Source organism: Paroedura picta, chromosome 14 (assembly GCF_049243985.1).
Source record: "Paroedura picta isolate Pp20150507F chromosome 14, Ppicta_v3.0, whole genome shotgun sequence".
In the NCBI taxonomy this organism is placed as follows: Eukaryota; Metazoa; Chordata; class Lepidosauria; order Squamata; family Gekkonidae; genus Paroedura; species Paroedura picta.
Window position 1 is genome coordinate 40,840,855 of NC_135382.1, and position 18,911 is coordinate 40,859,765.

Sequence of the window (18,911 nt, forward strand, 5' to 3'; positions counted from 1 at the left end):
CCACTGTTGCTGATGATTGCAGAGCCCTTCATGTCTGCCTGAGGACAATCAGTGGAGTTCCCATCGGCTGTGGGTCTACGATAGAAGCAGAATCAGAGAATCATAGAGTTGGAAGGGGCCACACAGGCCATCTAGTCCAACCCCCTGCTCAACGCAGGATCAGCCCTAAGCATCCTAAAGCATCCAAGAAAAGTGTGTATCCAACCTTTGCTTGAAGACTGCCAATGAGGGGGAGCTCACTCTGTGCCCGGAGGGTGCTCCTGAGCCCCTGGATCCTCCATGGAATGGCTGCTTCTGGGCCTGGAGACAGGCTCTTCAGCCGAGCTCCATTTCCTAGTTGCACTGGGGGGGGGGGGGGAGGCTGGCTCTCCCTGTAGGGGCCTTGTCGGTTCCTGGGAGGGTGAGGGTTACTCTCGGTGTCTCCCTCTGCTTAAGGCAGGTGTCCTCAGGAGGCCGGGGTCACGGCTGCTTACATCTGCCACTCGTGGTAAAAATAGGAGTCCTGTGCCCAGGGATCATCCACAAAGCCCTGCCAGTGCCCAGACGGCTGCAGCCCTCTGAGCAGGCGGAGCCTGGCTCCCCTCGTGGGGCCCTGCAGCCCAGCTGACCCCGTCCTGCAGGAAGGAAGTCCAGCCCAGAGGCTGCTTCTCCTCCCCGCAAAGGAAAGCTGGGCCTAGCAGACTGGAAATGCCCTTTGACGAGAGATTTGTGCTGTGGTGAACTGGCTAGTTCCTTTCCGGGGCGTGCTCCGAGCCTGCAGGGCAGCACAGCCAGTGGGGCCATGAGTCCCTTCAGCTGTGGGACCCCTTCCTGGCAGGTGCAGGTCGGCTGTGCCTGTGCAGAGCCCAGGGTGGGGCCTGGGTGGGTTGCAGCGCCTGCAATGGATAGGCCCGCTTTGCCCTTCAGCCCCAGGAGGGTCGAGCTGCCCTTGGTGGGGTCCGCCAGGCTTGCCCCCCTCCCTCGAACCGGCTGCCCCGGGAAGCCCTAAAGCCGCTGGCGCGGAGGAAGGGAAGGTGCGCGGGGCGGCCGGAGGAGCGCCCGGCAGGGGGCGCGCGCGCATGTGTGTGCTGGGCGACGTCGGAGGCGCGTCCCAGCCAATGGCTGCCTGCGAGGGGGCGCCCCGCCCCTTGGTGGGCGTCGGGCGGCGTCGGGGCGGCGAGACCGGGCGGACGGGCGGGCGGCGGACGGGCGGACTGGCTGCGGCGGGCATGGCCGTGTGGACGCGCGCGGGCAAGGCGGGCCCGGTGGAGGTGCTGCTCCGCGAGCGCTGGGTGCGGGCGCTGGCCGAGCTGAGCGGGGAGGCGCTCTCGCTCACGTCGGAGCCGCTCAACGGGCTGCCCAACGGCGCCGAGCGCGGGCGGGCGGCGGGGAGCCCCGGGGGCGGCGGCGGCGGCGGGGGACGCAGCCCGGACCCGCCCTCTCCGCCGCCCGCCGCCGCCGCCGCCGCCTGCGCCTCCCCGTCTGGCTCTCCGGGCCGGGGCCCGTGGCGCTCGCCGCCTTCGTCGCCGCCGCCGCCTTCGTCTTGCGCGGGCTCTCCGCCGGGCGGGGTGCGGCGCGTGCGGGTGGTGAAGGCGGAGGCGGGCGGGCTGGGCATCAGCATCAAGGGCGGCCGCGAGAACCGCATGCCCGTCCTCATCTCGCGCATCTTCCCCGGGCTGGCGGCCGAGCGCTGCGGCGCCCTCCGCCTGGGCGACGCCATCCTGTCCGTCAACGGCACCGACCTCCGCGACGCCACCCACGACCAGGCCGTGCAGGCGCTCAAGCGGGCCGGCAGGGAGGTCCTCCTCGAAGGTAGGCGGCCCGGGCCGCTGGGAGGGAGGGAGGGAGGGAGGGAGGGAGCGAGGCCGGCTGGCAGGCCGGCCGGCAGCCGCGCCCCGCCTCACCCGTCGGCCGGGCAGGTGCCGCGCAGGGAGCCCCGTGTTCTCTGCCTGCCGGGCTGCGAAGCCAGCGGCGCCTGTGGCGAGGCGGGCAGGGGGCGGAGGCCTGGCCCGCTTGAGCGGATCCCCCCGTCCATGAGGGAGGGGTGGCCGGCCGGCTAGCCGGCCGGAGGGGGCAGAGTCCTCTTGCGGGGGGGGGGCAGAGGGTCCGAGGTCCGATGCCCACCTTGTCCAGCCAAGTGGGTCAGGCAGGGCGACATGGGAAGGATCTGCGCTTAGTCCGACGGGACGGTGACAGATTCGGCATCTGTGGCCCGTGGATATTTCAGTACTAGGCCATTACGGGGGGGGGGAGGGTGGCAGGGCTGCTGGATCAACCGGCCAGGTGCCCCCTCCCCCGGAGCTCTGTGTGCTGCTAATGCGGCCTGGGCCCTTGCCCTCCTCCTGGCCTCGGGATGAAGTTTTTCTATGAGGCTGCCAGTTCTTATGCCCTGCTCTGAAGGTGTTTTCAGGTGCGTGCCACCTGCTCCAGCTCGCACTTCCTCCTTGAGCCTAGGACAGGTATGCCCAGGCCCCCTTCTTGGCTGCCCTGCTCCCTGGCGCCACCTCCGTCCTGTGTGTTTGGCTGACCTTCAGCTCGGGAGCCCATGTTAGGGCGGGGGAGAAGGATGGTAGCAGCCTGCAAGAGGTCCTGCCCTCCCCCAACAGTTGGGCAAAGCGGGGCACAAAGTCAGGGAGGGTCCTCTGCACTGTTTCTCTTCTTGTGACATTTGGGGGGGGGGGTTGAGCAAGTCACTAGAGTCCTGCCGCAGACTGGGCCTTTGTGTGAGGGGGAAGGCCTGAGGGAAAGTTTCAGGGAGTGTTAAAGAGCCCGTAGATTTTTCTGCTGCCTTACAAAGAGCTGCATTTATTTATGTCCCATTTTTCTCCCCAAAGTAGGGGCTCAAAGTGCCTTAGAGAGCATTGCTCTCTCTTCCATTTTCTTGCAACAACAACCCTGCAAGGATGGCCAGGCTGGCTGATAGTTTGTGAAGGGCACATGGTCATGCACTGACCTTCTGTGGCTCTTGTCCATGGCTGCCTCACGCTTCCCCAGATCCTTTCTCCTGGTAGTCCTAATCCAGAGGTGCTGCCTTCTTTCCAGTGGTGCTGGGGGAGGGACTTAGGAGTGCTGGCCAGCAGGAAACGCCTGCTGCAAACTGAAAAGTCGGCTGCCTTGGATTGGGGGGGCTCTCCCGGGGTGGAAAGGAAACTCTGCATGGAGGGGGGGGGATTGGGGAAAATCCCACAGCAGGAGGGAGTCCCGTCCCCTTGCCCCGCCTGACTGGCAGTGGACAGGGATGGCAACTGACTTCCCATGGCCGCTGGCCTAGATCTTCCCAGGTGATGGGGCTGCGGATGAATCTGCCCATTTGCTCTCGGCGGAGAGCAGAAACCAGAGCTATTTCTATGCCTCCGGCATGGGGCGCTTGGTGCAAACCAAAGTCTGCATGCAGGGAAGGAGAGGGCTGGGCAGAGCTGGTGTTGGCTGCTTCTGACTGGGGGGATCCTCTGCCAGAGGAGGTTGCTCCAAAGAACATCTCCCTGTGCCTGCCTCCCCCCCCCCCCCGCTAGAAGGCCAGCTGGCCAAGTGCTGCTCCGTTTTCCGTGGTTTTCTCTTCTGGGTTCAGCCTGGCTTAATGAGTGCCACATGTGCCTGGCCCACTGCCACAGCCCCTTCCCTGGTGCCTTTGCAAGCCCTATTCAGCCTTGGGTGAGCTCCTGGCTCAGGGGCCTCCTCTGCTTCCAGGGCAGTTCTCCTCTTAGGAACACACAAAGTGGCCTGAGGCTGAATCAGGGGGGTCCTCTGGGGTCTTCTGTAGCCCCCACTGCCTGATTGTTTTGGCTGGAGGTGCTGGGGATTGGACTCTTGCATGCCAAGCAGAGGCTCTACCACCAGGCTGCAGCCCCTCCTCCAGGAAGGAAGGACCGGCTCACGCGTGGAGGGCAACATCGCTGGCATTCCCTGTGGGGCGAGGGCCCGGCCCTGGGCCTTTTCTCTTGCCGGCCTTGTCCTGGGGGATCAGTAAAGGAGTGTTTCCCTTTGCGACCTTGTCGGAGAGCAGCTTTGGGCTCACATCTGGAGGGCAGCTGTGTGGCAGGGCTTACACAGAGACTGTTGCCCCTCCCCGAGGAGAAAGGGCCAGTCCTGCTGGGCGGGGAGATTAAAGTGCAGGGGGAGGCGCGTAATCCCTGGTCAGGGCTCCTTCTGCCCCCGGGAGGCTAATCTTCCAGGCTGGCTGAGAAGGCCACGGGGAGCCTTCGGGTGACTGGGGCAGGGCTGCTCCCTCGGCCACTCTTGCCCCAGTGGTGCCCCACAGCTTCCCTTTGGGTGGGGCTTCTGACATCTGTGGGACACGGTAGCATGAGGTGGGGGATGGGCTAGAGGGGAGCTGGGCTGCTGCCCCTTGCCAGCTGGGAGCTTTTGAAAGTGGGAGGGGGTGCTCTGTCGGCCTCCAACTTCTCATTGTCCGGAGACGGGGGGGGGGGGGGTCAGATCGGCTTGCTGTCTGCCCCTTGTGGCAGACCCAGTGTGGGGCCCCTTTGGGCGGTCCAAACCCTTCAGCCTCTGGGCAAAGGCACCGGCGACTGGCTGGGTCCCGTTTTGGGTTAGCCGTGTGCTTTGTCCACCGTGGCTGGAGGGGGCCGCTCTTTGAGGGCCGCCTGGAGTGGGGTTGCTCAGCGCCTGGACATGAACGAGCTGCTTGTGGCGTTCCCTTCACGGAGGGCAAACCGTCCTGCTTCCGCTGCACCTTGTTTGGCGGCTCAGTTTACAACTCAGAGGAGGCTCCCCCTTGTCCCTTGCCTGAAGGCGGCCTGCCCCGTCAGGCTCTTGGCTGGGGCATCTGTGCAGGACCAGGCGCACCAGACCCCCCCCCCCGCCCCACGGAGGGAAGGGTGTTCAAGGGCTCCTCGTTTCTTGCCTTTTAGGGCTAAAACCCGTTTGCACTTGGCTCTGGGAGTGTTTCAGATGCAAGGGGAGGCCTGTGGCCGGCCAGCGTCTGGCCTGTCCATCAGGCCTCTCTCCAGTGGCATGCAGGGTCTGCCCCCCTCTGCCCTGGTTGCCTCCAGGCCAAAGCCCCCCCCCCCCTTCTTGTGCTTGCTCCTTGAGACTCTGCCGCTGCTGCTGCTGCCAAAGGGAGAAGGGAGTTCTCCCTCTCTCCCCTCCGGGCAGCTTGATCCTATGGCTGTGATGGGGCAGGTTGGCGTCTTAGTGTAGCCGTTGTGTGGGCGGGAGTCCTGCTGAATGGGTGGCCATCTTATTTTCGGCCACGGGGGACTTTGCCCCCTTTCCCACTGCTGCCACATTCTGAGTGAATAGTTCTGTAGTTCTTCGTAATCCACCTTGGTTTTAACCATCCCCAGTAATTTGTTATCATACTAAAACTTGGCCTCTTCACTGCTTGCCCACAATCCCAAGGGAAATAGCACTGCTCCAAATGCCAGTACCTTTGGGGAGGCCACTGCTCATTTCCCTCCCTTTATTCCTACTTTCGGTTCCCTCTTGCTTAACCAGTGACCTGCCCTCTCACAACACGTTCAATAAGCTTACACAGGAGTCTTTGGTACTTTGTCTAAAGCCCCTTACAAGAACAAGATGCCTGTTTGATCACCCTTGTCCTCATGCCTTATTAACCCGCTGGAAGAACTCTAGCCCTTTGCAGAAGCCATGCTGATATCCTCAGCAAGCTTTGTCCTTCACTGTGCTTAATTATTTTGTCTTTAACTAGTTTCTGTTCATTTGCTTGGAACAGATGATAGGCTAAAAAGGGGTGGCAAATTTCACTGACTGGCCACTTCCATAGTAGCCTACTTAGACCTTGGAAATTCTGTTCTGGGTTGTTAGGAGAGCAATGTTGTGGGGGGAGTCTGGGGGGCGAAGGGGGAATGTGTAGAAATAGCTGCCCGTTAAGTTTTCCTATCTGCTTGGTTCCCGGACACTGGTTATTAGACCCGCATTTTCACTTTTGGTTTCCCCCCAAACTCTTGGAGCTGCTGATTTTCCATTTCCGTGGTAGTCCTAGACATGGGGGTGTGCCCCACATTGTGTGCACTGCCAGCAGACACCAAGGCATCTTCTCTGCCTTCTCCCTGTCCTCAAGGAGTCCTTTTCTTTTTGGCAGTCCCAGTCCGGTTTTCTGCCCTCAACAGATCTGAAGAACCAGCCGCTGTCTGTCTTGATGCTATTGGCAGTCCACCTCAGAGGAGATGAGAGAGGTCAGGAAGACGGGCAGGTTTATGGACGTGGCCAAAGCGGGCATGTGACTTCCGAAGTCCGGTTGCAAGCTGATCCCGGTTATTTCAAACTTGTGCCCATGATATAACAGGGATCATTTGACCCTTGCCAAGGGAAGCGGAGAAGGCATTTCCTGTAAAGGGACTCAGTGCAGCTTGTTGTGGAAGTGGGGAGGGGCAGCAGGCGGTCTGCCCAGGCGGGCCCTGACAGCACCTTGCTCGCATCCCGGCCCAGCTGTCCCCGGGAGCCCTGCCTAGCCACAGGCCTTGGAGTCCTTTTTGGTGCCTCAGGGTAGATTCCGGAGTTTCGTGCCTGCCCTCTTTGCTGATCCTGGAACATGGCCATCTCCTCACACGTGCCCTCCTCATGCCAAGGAAATGTGCTGGTCTGCACTGGGTCCAGAGGGAGCCGTATGGGCCAGCTGTGGAACCCAGAAGTGCCTGGCAGGTCAGCAAGAGGTTTGGGCGTCCGCTTTTGAGAGCCCCAGAGGCCTTCACTGGCCTTCCCTCAGCTGTTCTGGACTGAGGGGCTGCTGGGTGCCTGGGAGACCCCCTTGCTTGGTCAGGGAATGGCTGAAACACAAAATTCACTGCCCGAAGATGTAGTGATGGCCACAGACAGCTTTCAGAGGAGATTAGAAGTTCACCTGGCCTCGTCCAGGACCAGGGCCTTTTTGGTCCTGGCCCCAACCAAGTGAAATGAGCTCCTGGAAGAAATCAGGGCCCTAGTTTCCACAGGGCCTGCAAGATGGAGCTCTTCCCCCAAGTTTATGCCTGAGGCCGGGGCATGGAAGATCAAAGGGGCTCCGTAGAAGAGAGCATTGCAGCCCCTATGGGGCACCAAGAGACAGTGGCTGGGGGGGGGAGATAATTTTGCTGCCAGGATATATATATAGTTTAATGGGGATAGTATAGTTTTTTATTATGTAACCCGCTGCAAGATGGCTTGCCAGGAGCAGTGGGAAATAAATCCAATATAATAATATAACAATAACAATAATAATCATAGATTCTTGGAGGGTGAGCCTATCAGTGGCTATTAGCTGTGGTGGCTGAGGAGGGCCTCCATGTTCAAAGGCACTCATCCTCTGAATTCCTGGGCCAGGAGGCCACATCAGGGGAGCGTCTCAGCCTCCATGCCCTCCTGTTGGCTCTGCAGAGGAACTGGTTGCCCCTGGGTGAGACGGGAGGCTGGACTGGATGGCCCTCCCTGGTCTGACCAGGGGGTCTGATTCCGGGGTCTGAGTCTGTGTCAGGCAGCCTTCTATGTTCACGTGGTTTGCCGAGCTAGAAATCCCGGGGGGCTGTCTGCCTTGAGGGGGCTGCAGGTGCTGAAGGAGCGGCCGAAAGGCCGGGGCTGTTGGCTTCGATGCTGAGCTGGGAGACACCCTTGGGAGTGTATTTCTTGGGCGGTAGCCCCCTCTGGTGCAGGCACATTGCTTGCTGCAACACCTTAGCCACAGGGACCAGAGCTCCTCGTCCTGTCCCCCCCCCTGCAGACCCAGGCGTGGGGGAGTCTCCTGTCAGCCAGTTCCTCCTCTTTCTTTCCCAGGCCTTCAGGTGTTGGACTGGGACCAGAGGGAGCGGGTGAGGCTTTGTCTGGCCCCAAACCGACTTGTCCCATCCCTTCCCCTCCGTGTTTTCAGCTGGGGAAGAGTTTTCCTGTGATGCCTCCCCTTCCAGCGGAGGTTCCTTTTTCCTGTGGAATAAATGTGTTTGCCACTTTCCCCTGGGCAGCAAAAGGGACTAGTGGAAAAGGAAACGCAGCCTCTGTGAATAAGAAAAAGAAAGTCTGAGGTCGCCCTCTGGCAGGTCAGCGGAACAGAGTGGGGTCCAGGGGCCCCTTAGAGACCAGCAGGGGTCAGGGAGATGCTTCACGCCTGCCTGCTTTGGTGTCCCCCGGTGGGCTGGGGGTGCCGTGAGTGGGCCGCAGTGGCCCCTGGGCCTTTGGCTCGCCTCTGGGCCTGTGATGTTGGGGCTGCAGCTGCTGGAGGGACAGGCCCGGTGCCTCCTCACGCCTTTCCCCTTAATTGTGCCCCTAGTGAAGTACATGCGGGAGGCAACCCCTTACCTCAGGAAGCTGTCGCTTGTCTCAGACCTGCCGTGGGAGGGGGCCGCTCCCCAGTCCCCCAGCCTCAGCGGCAGCGAAGATTCTGGCTCCCCCAAACACCACGCCCTGGCCAAGGACCGCAAAGTGATCCCCTTGAGAATGTGCTACGCAGCGAGGAATCTGAGCATGCCGGATCTGGAGAACAGGTGAGCCAGGAGGAGGGGCCAGGCGCCATTCCATGTGCTCATTGAGGACTAGCGGCCTGGCCACGCTGCAGTCACAGAGTCGGAGCTCAGGGGCTCCAAAAGGCTGTCGGGCAGGGCTTCTGCCCAGTGGGCTCCCTTCTGCATTCGGCCAGCTGTGGCGAGAAAGGGGGGCGGGGAAGAGTTGAGCAAGGCCCGGCCGCTGGGCAGGGGTGGGAATAAGCCCTTTGTAGCCCTCTTTGTAGTTTGGGAGAAAGGACAGGAGCTGGGGGAGGGGCCCAGGGAGTTGGATTTGCTCCCCTCAGGGCCACAGTGGGGACGAAAGCTGTGACCCCCTTTCTGCACCTGGGCAGGGCAGGGCAGGCTGCAGGAAGATGTGGGAGTGGGTGGTTGGGTGGGTGGGATTGTTGGCAGCTAAAGTGCTCCAGGCCAGGCCAGGCCTTCGAGTGGGTGGGGGACCGGTATGCCTGAAGCAGCAGGACAGGGTCTGACAGGCCCGGGGCTCCTCAGAGTCCAAGAATGTTCCTGCAAGAGAGGGCTTTCCATTTCAGAGGCAGCTAAGAGGGAAGGGAGGGCATATGGGGAGCTGCCAACAAGGGGACTTTGGCCTCCGGTGGGTGGGTGCTCACCCCCCCCCCCCATCCCGTCTCAGGCCTGATGGCTTCTGGGAGGAGGGCAGCCGCCCAGAGGGGCCGTGAGCCAGGCCGCCTCGGGGAGCTTGGCTGTGCTCACTTTGGGCGTGGACACAGGATGTGAGCCTCATCCACCAGCTGGCAGCTCTCCTTCCACAAGGAGGAGGTGAAACGTGGCCCTGAGCCAGCCTGGGCCAAGCTGCTGGGAGAGGAAGTGTCCGTGCGTCCACCGATTCAGCCCAGGGGTGTCCAGTTTCAGCAGGGGAGGGGGAGCAGCAGGCCCTGCAGGCCCTTCCCACCTCCCCCCCCCCGCCCAAAAGTGAGCAGCCAGCCCCACCCTGGACTGACGAAGTTCCTGACAGAGAGCAGTTCCTTGGTGGAACAGGCTTCCTTGGGAGGTGATGAGTTCTCCTTCTTTGGAAGCTTTTAAGCAGAGGCTAGATGGTCATCTGACAGTAATGCTGATTTTATGAACTTGGGCAGATGGTGAGGGGCTGGGTGGGCAGAAGGGATTGTCCCTGTGCTTGGCACTTGTGGCCTTTCCTTGCATGACGGGGGAAATGCCCATCACCACTTTGGGGTGGGGTGGGGGGGGGGGTCCAAAGTGCCTCCAGGCCAGACTGGCCATGGATTCTGGGTTGTGGGGACTGCCGTTTTGTGACTGTTTTAACAAAGTCATTATTGTGCTACTTTTTTTAATTCGTTGTGTGGTGCCCCAAGAGGGGCATTTTTGTAAATCCAATGAAATCTGGCTGACTTTGCAGCTATGTCTGACGCAGTAGTGGGAGGGGGCTCTGTAGGTCCCAGGGTGTCCCACACGTAAGCCCCCCCCCCAGGTCTCAGGGGGGCTGTGCAGCAATGGCCGAATCAGGGCGGGGTCCATGGCTGCAGAACTAGCTGGCGGTGTTGTCGCTGGCTCCTCCATGTGCCCACCCCAGGCCTGGTGGGCATTTGGTTCGTGGAGGCCCCGGCCGTGGTGCAGTTCTAATGCCTGCCAGGTCTCCCTGGGGTCTGCTGGCACAACTCCAGCCAGGGGGAGGGGGAGGTCCAGCCCCTCCCTTGGACAGCCTGATGGTCACATCAGTGGAGCCGTGCTTCCCACCATGGCCGGCTTTCCGGGTGAAGCTGTTCCACTTGTCTGCACTGCGTGGGATCCTGCTACAGGATGTCTGTCCTTGTCACGCTGGCGCTGAGCAGAGGGAGTCCTGCTCTGCTCTCCCCAAGTGGAGGCGCTGGTTCTCCCGGTGTGGCTTGCCAGGCAGATTTCCCCCCATGCCTGTCCCCCACTCAGAACTGCAGCTGGACCAGGATGTCAACTTGGGGGCAGCTGTAAGGCGTGCTACCCTCCCTGAGGCAGCACAGCTCGTGGCAGTGACTTGCAGCGCTGGGGTGCAAATTCTGGCATCCCCCCAGGGCAGCCGTACCGTCCAGTCCCTGGATGGTTCCCCCTTGCTGGCAGGGAGCATTCCAAGGGTCAGTGGCCCCGTGGAATCCTGAGCTGGGGCCTGGGGCCCAGCTGCTTGCTCCCTCTTACGGTAGTGCCCTTCCTTCTGCCCTTCCTTCCCCTGCAGGTTGATAGAGCTGCATTCCCCCGATAGCAGGAACACACTGATCCTCCGCTGCAGAGACTCAGCCGCGGCGCACTCCTGGTTCACGGCCATCCACACCAACATCATGGCTCTCCTCCCGCAGGTCCTGGCCGAGCTCAATGCCCTGCTGGCCGCTGGCAACACTCCGGGGAGCCGCAGGGAGGTCAAGCACGTGGCGTGGCTAGCCCAGCAGGTAGGCCAGGCAGGGGTCAGAAGGGCAGCTTGGCTAGGGAGGGGTCGTGGTTGAATGGCGGAGCATCCATCTGGCACACCGAAGGTCCCTGGTTCAGTCCCCAGCACCCTCTCCTGTTGAAAGGAGCAGGCAGGAGGGGATGGGCAAGACCTTTTCTGACCGAGACCCTGGAGAGGGGCTGCCAGTCTGAACAGATCAAACTGATCCTGAGGGACCAGGGGCCTGGTTCAGTGGAAGGCAGCCGCCTCCTGTGTGCTTGTTGGTGGCTGGTGGGAGCTTACAGCCATTTGGAGGAGGTGGTGGCCTCCCCCAGGGCTGCCTCTGCAGGGTGCCTTGGGCTGGCTTGTTGCACTCCCTCCAGAGGCCCTGTCAGCTCCCCAGCCTGATGCAAGGGCCCTCTCGGTTGCTGAAGGAAGGGGGCTGTTGTTTGTTAGTTTCGCAAAAATACAAAGCGGCTTTTTCGGTTGTTCCGGGTGGAACTCTTCCAACCCCCTTTGGGTTCTTCCTTCCCTGAGGGTTGGGGAGAGGCTCAGCCCCTGACTCTCCAGGGCGGGACATCTCTTCTGGCTCCGGTGCCCTAGGAGTGGGGGAGCTGGAGAGGTGCTGTGATTCGAGGAGCAGCCTCTGCTGGAGCTCCCGCCCTGATGTCCACTGGGGCCTGTGCGTTCCTCCTCCTGGGTGGAGCCGCAGAGAATTCTTTGAAGAGGGAAGCAAAGCTTGCCTGTCACCTGCCTCAGCTGGCTTTTCAGCAGGACCTGTGGGCGACCGGAGAGCTCCTGGGAGAAGCCCTGCTGGCTGATGAGGCCGTGGACGTGGCAGGGGAGGGGCTGCCGCGAGGGTGACCCTGGCCATGCCCGGGCCCCGCTCCAGAGGGCCAAAGGCATCGCGGGCCGGCCACCAGGCCTCTGGGGCTGAGAATGCGGCTGGGTTCTGCCCCATTCTTGGAGCTTCGGTTGTTTCTTCCTGGATGGGGGCGAGAGCGTTTTACTGTCTCCCATCTCCCCAGCGCTGAGCCGGCGTGCCTGGTGCTGTCGAGGCCAGGCTTTGGGGCAGGTCCCAGGGGAGGTGCCAGGTCCATTGGGTGGGGTGTTTGTTGCTTCTGGAGGCAGCAGCGCCCCCCAAGCACACCCCTGTTATCTCCCCCCCCCACCCTGTGGTTTCCCGTAGGCCAGGCTGGATGGAGGAAGGCAGCTGTGGCAGCCGGTTCTCGTGGCCGTGACGGAGAAGGACTTGCTGTTGTTCGACTGCATGCCGTGGACCAGGGACGCCTGGGCAGCCCCCTGCCACAGCTACCCCCTTCTGGCCACCAGGTAGGAGTGGGGAGTTGAGCTGGCCAGCTGGGGCTCAGGAAGGAAGCCCCCCTCAGCAGGAAGCCCCCCACCCAAGAAGGCCCTTCCTTCCCCAGAGCTCAGGGGGCTTGGGTGGCCCCGTTCCTTTGCCCAGATCCTTGGCGCTCGTTGGGCCGCAGAGGGCTGGGGGGAATCCTTGCTCTCCCAGTCCAGCATCAGGAGTCCTTCTCCAGGGGTCCCCCAGAGGGGCTGGCGCTGCCCTGCTGTAGCTGCCAGTTGGGGAGTGGTTGGCGGTTGTCCTGTTTCCCTGAGTAGTAGGGGTGGATTCTGGTGGTGAAATGCAGCTTCAGCCGAGGCAGCTGGAAGGCTTGGAAACTGGACTGCATGAATTGTGCAGGGCTTTAACGTCTAGCCTGCCTCCTCCCTGGGGCTTAAGGGGTGCTCCTAAGGGCCTTGGGCCACATCCAGACAGGGGGTGCTTTGGCAGCATAGTCTCAGTGGTCCCTAACCCCCGGTCCGGAGACCGTAGATCAGTCGGTACCGGGCCATGGCTCCTCCTCGTTCTCCTCCCCGGCTGCTGCCTCAGGGGCTGCCCTGCCACGCTGTCACAGGCTCACCTTTGGTGCTCCCCAGTGGCTGCCATGGGTGGGGCTCCCCCTCGGCCTGGCACTGCGCAGCTGCTGCTGGCAGCGCCCCCCAGTGGGCGGCAGGAAGTCAGGGGCACCGGCGGGAAGGCAAGTGGAGCAGGGGCTCAGGCGGCAGCGGTGACGTCCCTTGGCAAAAGACTACCCCCCCCAGGCCTCAGTGACATTGTCAAGCGTTGACCGGTCCCCGGTGATAGAAAGGTTGGGGACCGCTGGGCTAGCTGAACTCCTGCTGGTCGCCCCATGGACCCGCTGCAGAGAATCCCTCTCCCCCCTTGCCTGAGGCTACCCCCAGGCTTGTTCTTGGGAAGCCCCTGGCTGGGGCAAGAAGGCAGCCTCCCTGACAAGGAGCCGGGCTTTCGATTTGCACGAAGCTGGCTGGGAGCCTCCCACCGGAGCACGGGGGGTGGGGAGCCCTGCACCTGGAGCCAACCAGGCACTCTCCCGAGCATCCCGCCAGCCAAAATCCCCAGGAAAGCCGCTTAGGAGCCAGCTGCTCACCCCCCCCCCATTCCAGCAGCCAAATACTCCTCATTCTGAATTGCACTCCAGACCTTGCTTGGCGAAAGGAGCCTGTCTGCCAGAGAGAAGCCAGAAAGTGTGGGGGGGGGGCAAAGGTACCCGCAGGAGGCACTGCCTGCCTGCCTGCCTGCCTGCCTGCCAGCAGCTCCCTTGCCCCACGCAGTTGGGCTGGCTGGCGAGGAGTGCCCTTTCCCCTTGGCAGGCTGGTCCATTCGGGTGCTGGAAACAGGTCCCCCTGCATGGGGTCCGATCTCACCTTTGCCACAAGGACAGGGACGCGGCAGGGCATCGAGATGCACGTCTTCCGGGCAGAGACGCACCGGGATCTCTCCTCCTGGACCCGAATCCTGGTCCAAGGCTGCCATTCAGCCACAGAGCTGATCAAGGAGGTGTCTTCAGGTATGTCACCAGCAGCCGCCCTGTACTCTGCGCGTGTCTGAGGGTCCTGGGGTGGGAGACCCCTGGAGCTGGAATGGCTGGGAGTGGGGGGCCATGCAGAGGCTGGCAGCTGCTTCCCCCAGCTGGGCTGTTTCAGGAGCCCCAAGGCCAGAGGCTGACTTCCCCCGCTGTTTTCGAGCTCCTTCCTGTAGCTCTGGCTCCTCTGGTGCCTGCAGAAGGAGGACTCCTGGATGTGTGGGTGACACCCCCCCACCGCCCGTGTGCTTGGCGGGGGCACCTGGAGGCTTCCTGGGCAGCGGCTGGCAGGAGTGCCTGGCTAAGAGTGAGGCACTGAACTTGCTAACCTCTGTGGCCTGCAGTGGCTGGCCACCCGTGCTGCTGTGCGAGGGCTTTATTTTTGCCAGACCGCGGGACGGTGCACACCCATAATCTTTCTTATCCCGCCTATATAATTCAGTAATAACAGATTCTTCTCCAGAAGAAGAGCTGTTTGTGCTGGCAGGTCCCCCACATGGCGACGGTTCTTTCTTTGGGTTGCAGGCTGCACCTTGAACAGCCAGGAGGTCTGCCTCCAAATCCACTATGAAAAAGGCTTCACCATCTCCAGAGAGGAGGGGGGCTCTGTCAGCACCCTTTTCCGCTACCCGTTTGAGAAGCTAAAAATGTCTGCCGACGATGGCATCAGGACCCTCTACTTGGATTTTGGGGGTCCAGAGGGGGAGCTGGTAAGTAGCAGCTCTGGGGGGGGGGGGGCGTCTGTTATGCCAGCGTGGGCAAGAGAAGGGTTAGGAGAGACAGCGTGGAGTCGCCCCCTGAAAGGCTGGGCAAGCAGGTGGGAGATCTCCAAGGAGAGGGTCCCCTCGTTCCTTCCGGGAGCCCCTTCCCCACAGCTGGAGTAATTACGAAAAAGGCCGGACGGGCCGCCCCCCGGAGTGGTGGGAGAGGCAGGAGGAGGCTGCTGGCTGTTGCTTCCTGCCCAGAGAGAGTTTGTCAGGGCCAGTGTGGGGTAGAGGTTGGAGGGCCGGTCGAGGGTCCACGAGGCCCACAGACAATCTTGCTTTGTGGGGCCGTGGGAGACTGTGTGCCGCTTCCCCCACAGACGCTGGAGCTGCCGTCCTGCCCGAAGCCCATCGTCTTCGTCCTGCACACCTTCTTGTCGGCCAAAGTGACCCGCATGGGGCTTCTGGCGTAGGAGCCGAAGGCTGCCCGGAGCACCTCCCCGGCCTACCCTTCCAGCCTCGGTGCCTTGCCCCGGACTGCCTCCCTGCCGGACACCGCTGTGGCCTGCCCTGGGCAGCCTCCCCTTCCCGGGAGAGAAGCAGCTGCTGTGCAGGATGGCAAAGACCCCCAGGGTGGGGGGCACCTCCCTGGCTGCAAGAAGGCGGGTGGGAAGAGGGAGCACTTGGCACTGTGAAGCCATTTCTTCTGTTCCTTGCCAACTGTGCCTTTGGGTGGGGGGGGAGGGGGGAGAGGCTGCGCTTTGCCCTAGTGCTGTGGAAGGACCCCCAGGCGTGGCCCTGCCCCCACCCCTCAGGGCTTTGGTCTGTCCCTTGCGGGGCGGGGGGAGGGGGCAGGCTGCCAGCTGCCACACTCCTGGCTCCTTTGTGCTGGGGTTTGGCATAACCGTCAGAACCGCTCCCGCTGTTCCTGTGGCCCAGATCAGGTTGGCCCTGGTGGAGGCTGGAGAGGAGGGCTTGGCTGGGGCGCCTCTTGCCTCATGGGACTTCTGTGAGGTCCAGGCTAGGCCTTGGCAGCCTGCAGGGGAGACAGCCAGGTTCTCCGGCCTGAGGTGGGACCTTCTGGCTCGCCAGGCACCCTCTGCCCCCTCGGTGGGGAAGGAGACGCAACCCACTCTCTGGGGCTCTTGGTTGAGGGGCGGCCCCCCCCCCGGGGCCCGAGCCTGACTGCCAAGGGTATGCCTCCCTTTCTGAGGTCCAGTGGCTTTCCTGGGAAGGGGCTGCAGGTCCTCAGGCGGCCTCTCTGCAGCCTTGGCGGTGGTCTCCCGCACTGTGAGTGCCAAGCCTTAATCTGGTGCCTCGCTCCCTCGCCCTGCGGGGCTCCCTGGCAGTCTTGTGGGCTCAAGGAGAAGCTCTCCAGCCCTCTCCTGGTGCTTGGGTGTCCCCCAGGCGATGGGCTCTCCCTTTCGACTGCTCCAGGGCCTGCCTGGCACCTTCATGTTCCACCCAAAGGTGAGATGGGGGGGGGGGGGCTGGCCCTGCCCTTGGGCCCATGTGATGCTGCCTTTCCGTGGCCAGCGGGAGGGGAGAGGGGGGAGAGTGCAAAATCCTTCCTCGGGGAGAACTGTGAGCTCCAAGTGAGCTGTATCTGGCTAGCCCAAAGTGCCTTCCCTCAGGGGCTCGGGTGGGCTCCTTCTGGCCATCTGGGTGGGGGCGGCTGAAGCGAGGGCCCCCTTCGCAGGCTGTGATTCCTGGCTCCAGGCTGAAGAGAGAAGCATCTCCTGCACCAGCTGCAGAACAGTCCTGCCTTCCAGAGGGAAAGCACCTGTGGGGGATGGGGCAGGGAGAAGGGCATTTCAGAGGGGCAGCAGCCGGATCTCCCTGCATCACCAGCCATCTTTGGATGACAGAGATTAGTTCCCCTGGAGAAAATGGCTGCTTTATGCCCCATGGAGTTCTTTCACCAAACCAGGCCCTCCCTGGGCTTCACCCCTAGGTGGCAGCCATGGACCAAATTGGGAGGTGGGTGGGCTCCCCAGAGCAGCATGCCAAGGGTGTCCGATTATGCCCAGGGGCAGCAGGGTGCCTCCTGCCTCAGGAAGGGGTGCCTGATTGAGTCAGGCCTTGGGTAGGAGAATCTGCAGGGGAGGAAGATGGTGGCAGACCAGCTCGGCTGCTTCCTTGCTGGAGTGGCCAGAAGTTGGCAGCACTTGATGCACAGAGGAACTAGGAGCTTGTGGTAGCACTTAGAGGTAGGAAGGTGGGTTTGTTTTTCTTAAAGGGGCCTCCAGTGGCTAGAGGGAATGGTGCCCGGCTTCAAGGAGCTGAGGATGGAAAGTGCTACTGAAGGGGAGGGGGCCTGCAAGAAACGTCTTTCCATCAGGGTGACACCAGCCCAGGGAAACATGGCAGTGAGGTGAGGGAAATACGGAAAGTGTGTGACTTGGGCCGTTGAGCCCTGCTTTGGTTTGCCTGCCCAGCTGGAGCTGTCTCCCTGTGGCCGCAGTTGGGATGGGCCAGAGCTCTGCAAGTCCCAAACGGCTCTCCTGTGCAGACTACCTGTGCTGCAGCTGACCTTCAGCAGATCACAGACTGACAGGGACTGAGGGGTGCCCTGCTCCCCTTGGGGACGGGCAGGATACACCCAAGTTCTTGTGGTGTGACCCCGTGATTCCCCTTGGGCCTACCTGCTGCTTGGTTTATCTTTGTTCTGGGACTGGGGTGGGTCTGTTCAGGGTGGTCTTCTCTGCTTCTAGAACTACAGGGGTTAGCCAGGGGTTTACAGATTGGGCGAATGCAGTTTCTTCAGCTCAAGGTGCCAAAGATGAGATGTCCTTGTAGGATCTCTTTGAGAAACTTGCACAGAAACCACTACGAAGCAACTGTCTGTCTCTCTGTGTAAGGCCTGGGTATGTGTGTGTGTGTGTGTGTGTGTGTGTGTGTGTGCGTGTGTGCTACTTGATATAACCTGATCTTGGCTCTTCAGGCACTGTTAGTAACACTGCCACATGCAATCTCAAATGTGCAAGCAACTTTATTTTTGTATTCTTTGTAAATGCTATTTATACAAGAGTGACTTTCCCCCCGGAGGTTTTTAAATCTCAAATGACGGAGTCTCCAGGCTGCTACCGTCCAGGTAAGCCATGCTGTGTGGGCACTGCGGGAGGAAGGCTGCCTCGATCTTGGCGAGCTCTTCATGCGCAAGAGATGTGCCAACGACCTCCACCCTCTCTGAGTTACTGGTCAACGGCATAGGGTTGTACATTACAATGGAGAAGTGACGGAGGGCAGTGGTAGCCTTTCTGGTGTGTACAATAAAGGTGTTAGTGCCTTTAGTCTGAATTCTTTGGGCTTACGTTGGGGGTTGGGGGAGTCATGCGGGGCCCCCGCAGAAGCATCACAGTGTCCCCTGTTTATTTTATTGGCGTTATTGATCCCTCCCCCATCTTTCCCCTCAGTATGTGTCATTTCCTGGTCCTCCGCTTCACCCTCACAACCGTCCTGCGATGCTGACCATCGTTTCAGTCACGTGGCAGGAGGGGGAGGATCAGGGCAATATTGTTACCGCCAGAGAGAAACTCGGGTGGGGTGGGGTGGGGGGGGGTGGGGATGACATGTTGGCTGGAGAGTTGCTCGGGATATCGGGGATTGTCCCACGACTGGGCCCGACAGCCTCCTTGCACCATTCTGAGGAAGGCCGCGAAGCCGATCAGGAGAAAACGGAGCGGGGAACCACGGCGTGACTTCAAGTGCTGTCCTGTCACGCCACACAGAGGCCAATGTTTGCGGGCAATGCGCAGTGCGCTGGAGCCTGCGGGTCACAGAGCCCACCGTGGGGCTCACTGGAGGGTCCCCGGGGAGATGCTGCTGCAGATAACTTTGGCTACAGGGAGGCTCAAAGCGAACTCTGAGAGCCGCATTTCCCCTGCTTGCCCGGAGACCTAGACTGAGGCACAGGCGGAGGGGAGGGGGAGGGACCCCTAGGCCAGGGGGGGGGAGGGTGCCTGCGTCGCTAACCCCTCAGTGGAGGCACCGCGGAAGAAGGGCAGAAAGGCCTCCTGTTAGTCCGCCAGCCGGGGACCCTTCCCAGCTGAGGAGAAAGCAGGACCCAGTCCTGGCCCGACGAGTGGGGAGCAACCCACGGGGAATTGGGGGTGAGCGGCCCAGCAGCAGCAGAGAGCAGGTCACCAGGCGCAAACGGAAGTCAGCGGGAGGCGGTATGGTGCGGGGGAGAATCCAGATGCAGAAATGCAGGTTGCCAGGGCCTGACGGTGGGGGGTGAGGTGGGGGGAGCGAGGTCGGAAGCAAACTCTGGAAAGTTGGCGGAGGTGGGAAGAGGGCACCTCCCCCCCCCTTCCGTGTGGATTCTGGGGAGGAGGGACCCTCTTGAGGACAAGCTGAGTTTGCATCTTCAGAAAGGACCCCCCCCAACCCAGGTTCCGCCCCTGCAGGTGCCAAACACTAAAGTCCCTGGGGGCCCGCGCGCGGAGGGTGGGCCGGGCTGCGGCTGAATTCGCCTGGGAGATGGTCGCCCCCCCCCCCCACGCCTGCGGGGAGAATC

General features: G+C 61.8%; 1 protein-coding gene across 3 annotated transcripts; it reads left to right on the forward strand.

The window, feature by feature from the left end:
- The first annotated feature begins 795 nt into the window (after positions 1-795).
- On the forward strand, positions 796-17,692 carry SNTB2 (syntrophin beta 2). Of its 3 annotated transcripts, XM_077310907.1 has the most exons (7): positions 1,044-1,791; positions 8,195-8,408; positions 10,609-10,819; positions 11,987-12,129; positions 13,477-13,673; positions 14,214-14,398; positions 14,773-17,692. In XM_077310907.1, exons 1-7 carry the CDS (start codon positions 1,059-1,061, stop codon positions 14,863-14,865), a joined length of 1,776 nt encoding a protein of 591 aa, XP_077167022.1. In that variant the 5' UTR covers positions 1,044-1,058; the 3' UTR covers positions 14,866-17,692. The 3 variants fall into 3 exon arrangements, with proteins under 3 accessions (XP_077167019.1, XP_077167021.1, XP_077167022.1); XM_077310904.1 differs by lacking the exon at positions 11,987-12,129 and having other exon boundaries at positions 796-1,791; positions 14,176-14,398; XM_077310906.1 differs by lacking the exon at positions 14,773-17,692 and having other exon boundaries at positions 799-1,791; positions 14,176-14,398.
- Positions 17,693-18,911: the final 1,219 nt, after the last annotated feature.

Excerpts from the sequence above, each read along its gene's own strand:
- SNTB2 (XM_077310907.1), top strand. The coding sequence starts at position 1,059 with ATGTGTGTGCTGGGCGACGTCGGAGGCGCGTCCCAGCCAATGGCTGCC. Across the intron at positions 1,792-8,194 it reads CAGGGAGGTCCTCCTCGAAG|TGAAGTACATGCGGGAGGCA; the intron begins GTAGGCGGCCCG and ends TTGTGCCCCTAG. Across the intron at positions 10,820-11,986 it reads TGGCGTGGCTAGCCCAGCAG|GCCAGGCTGGATGGAGGAAG; the intron begins GTAGGCCAGGCA and ends GGTTTCCCGTAG.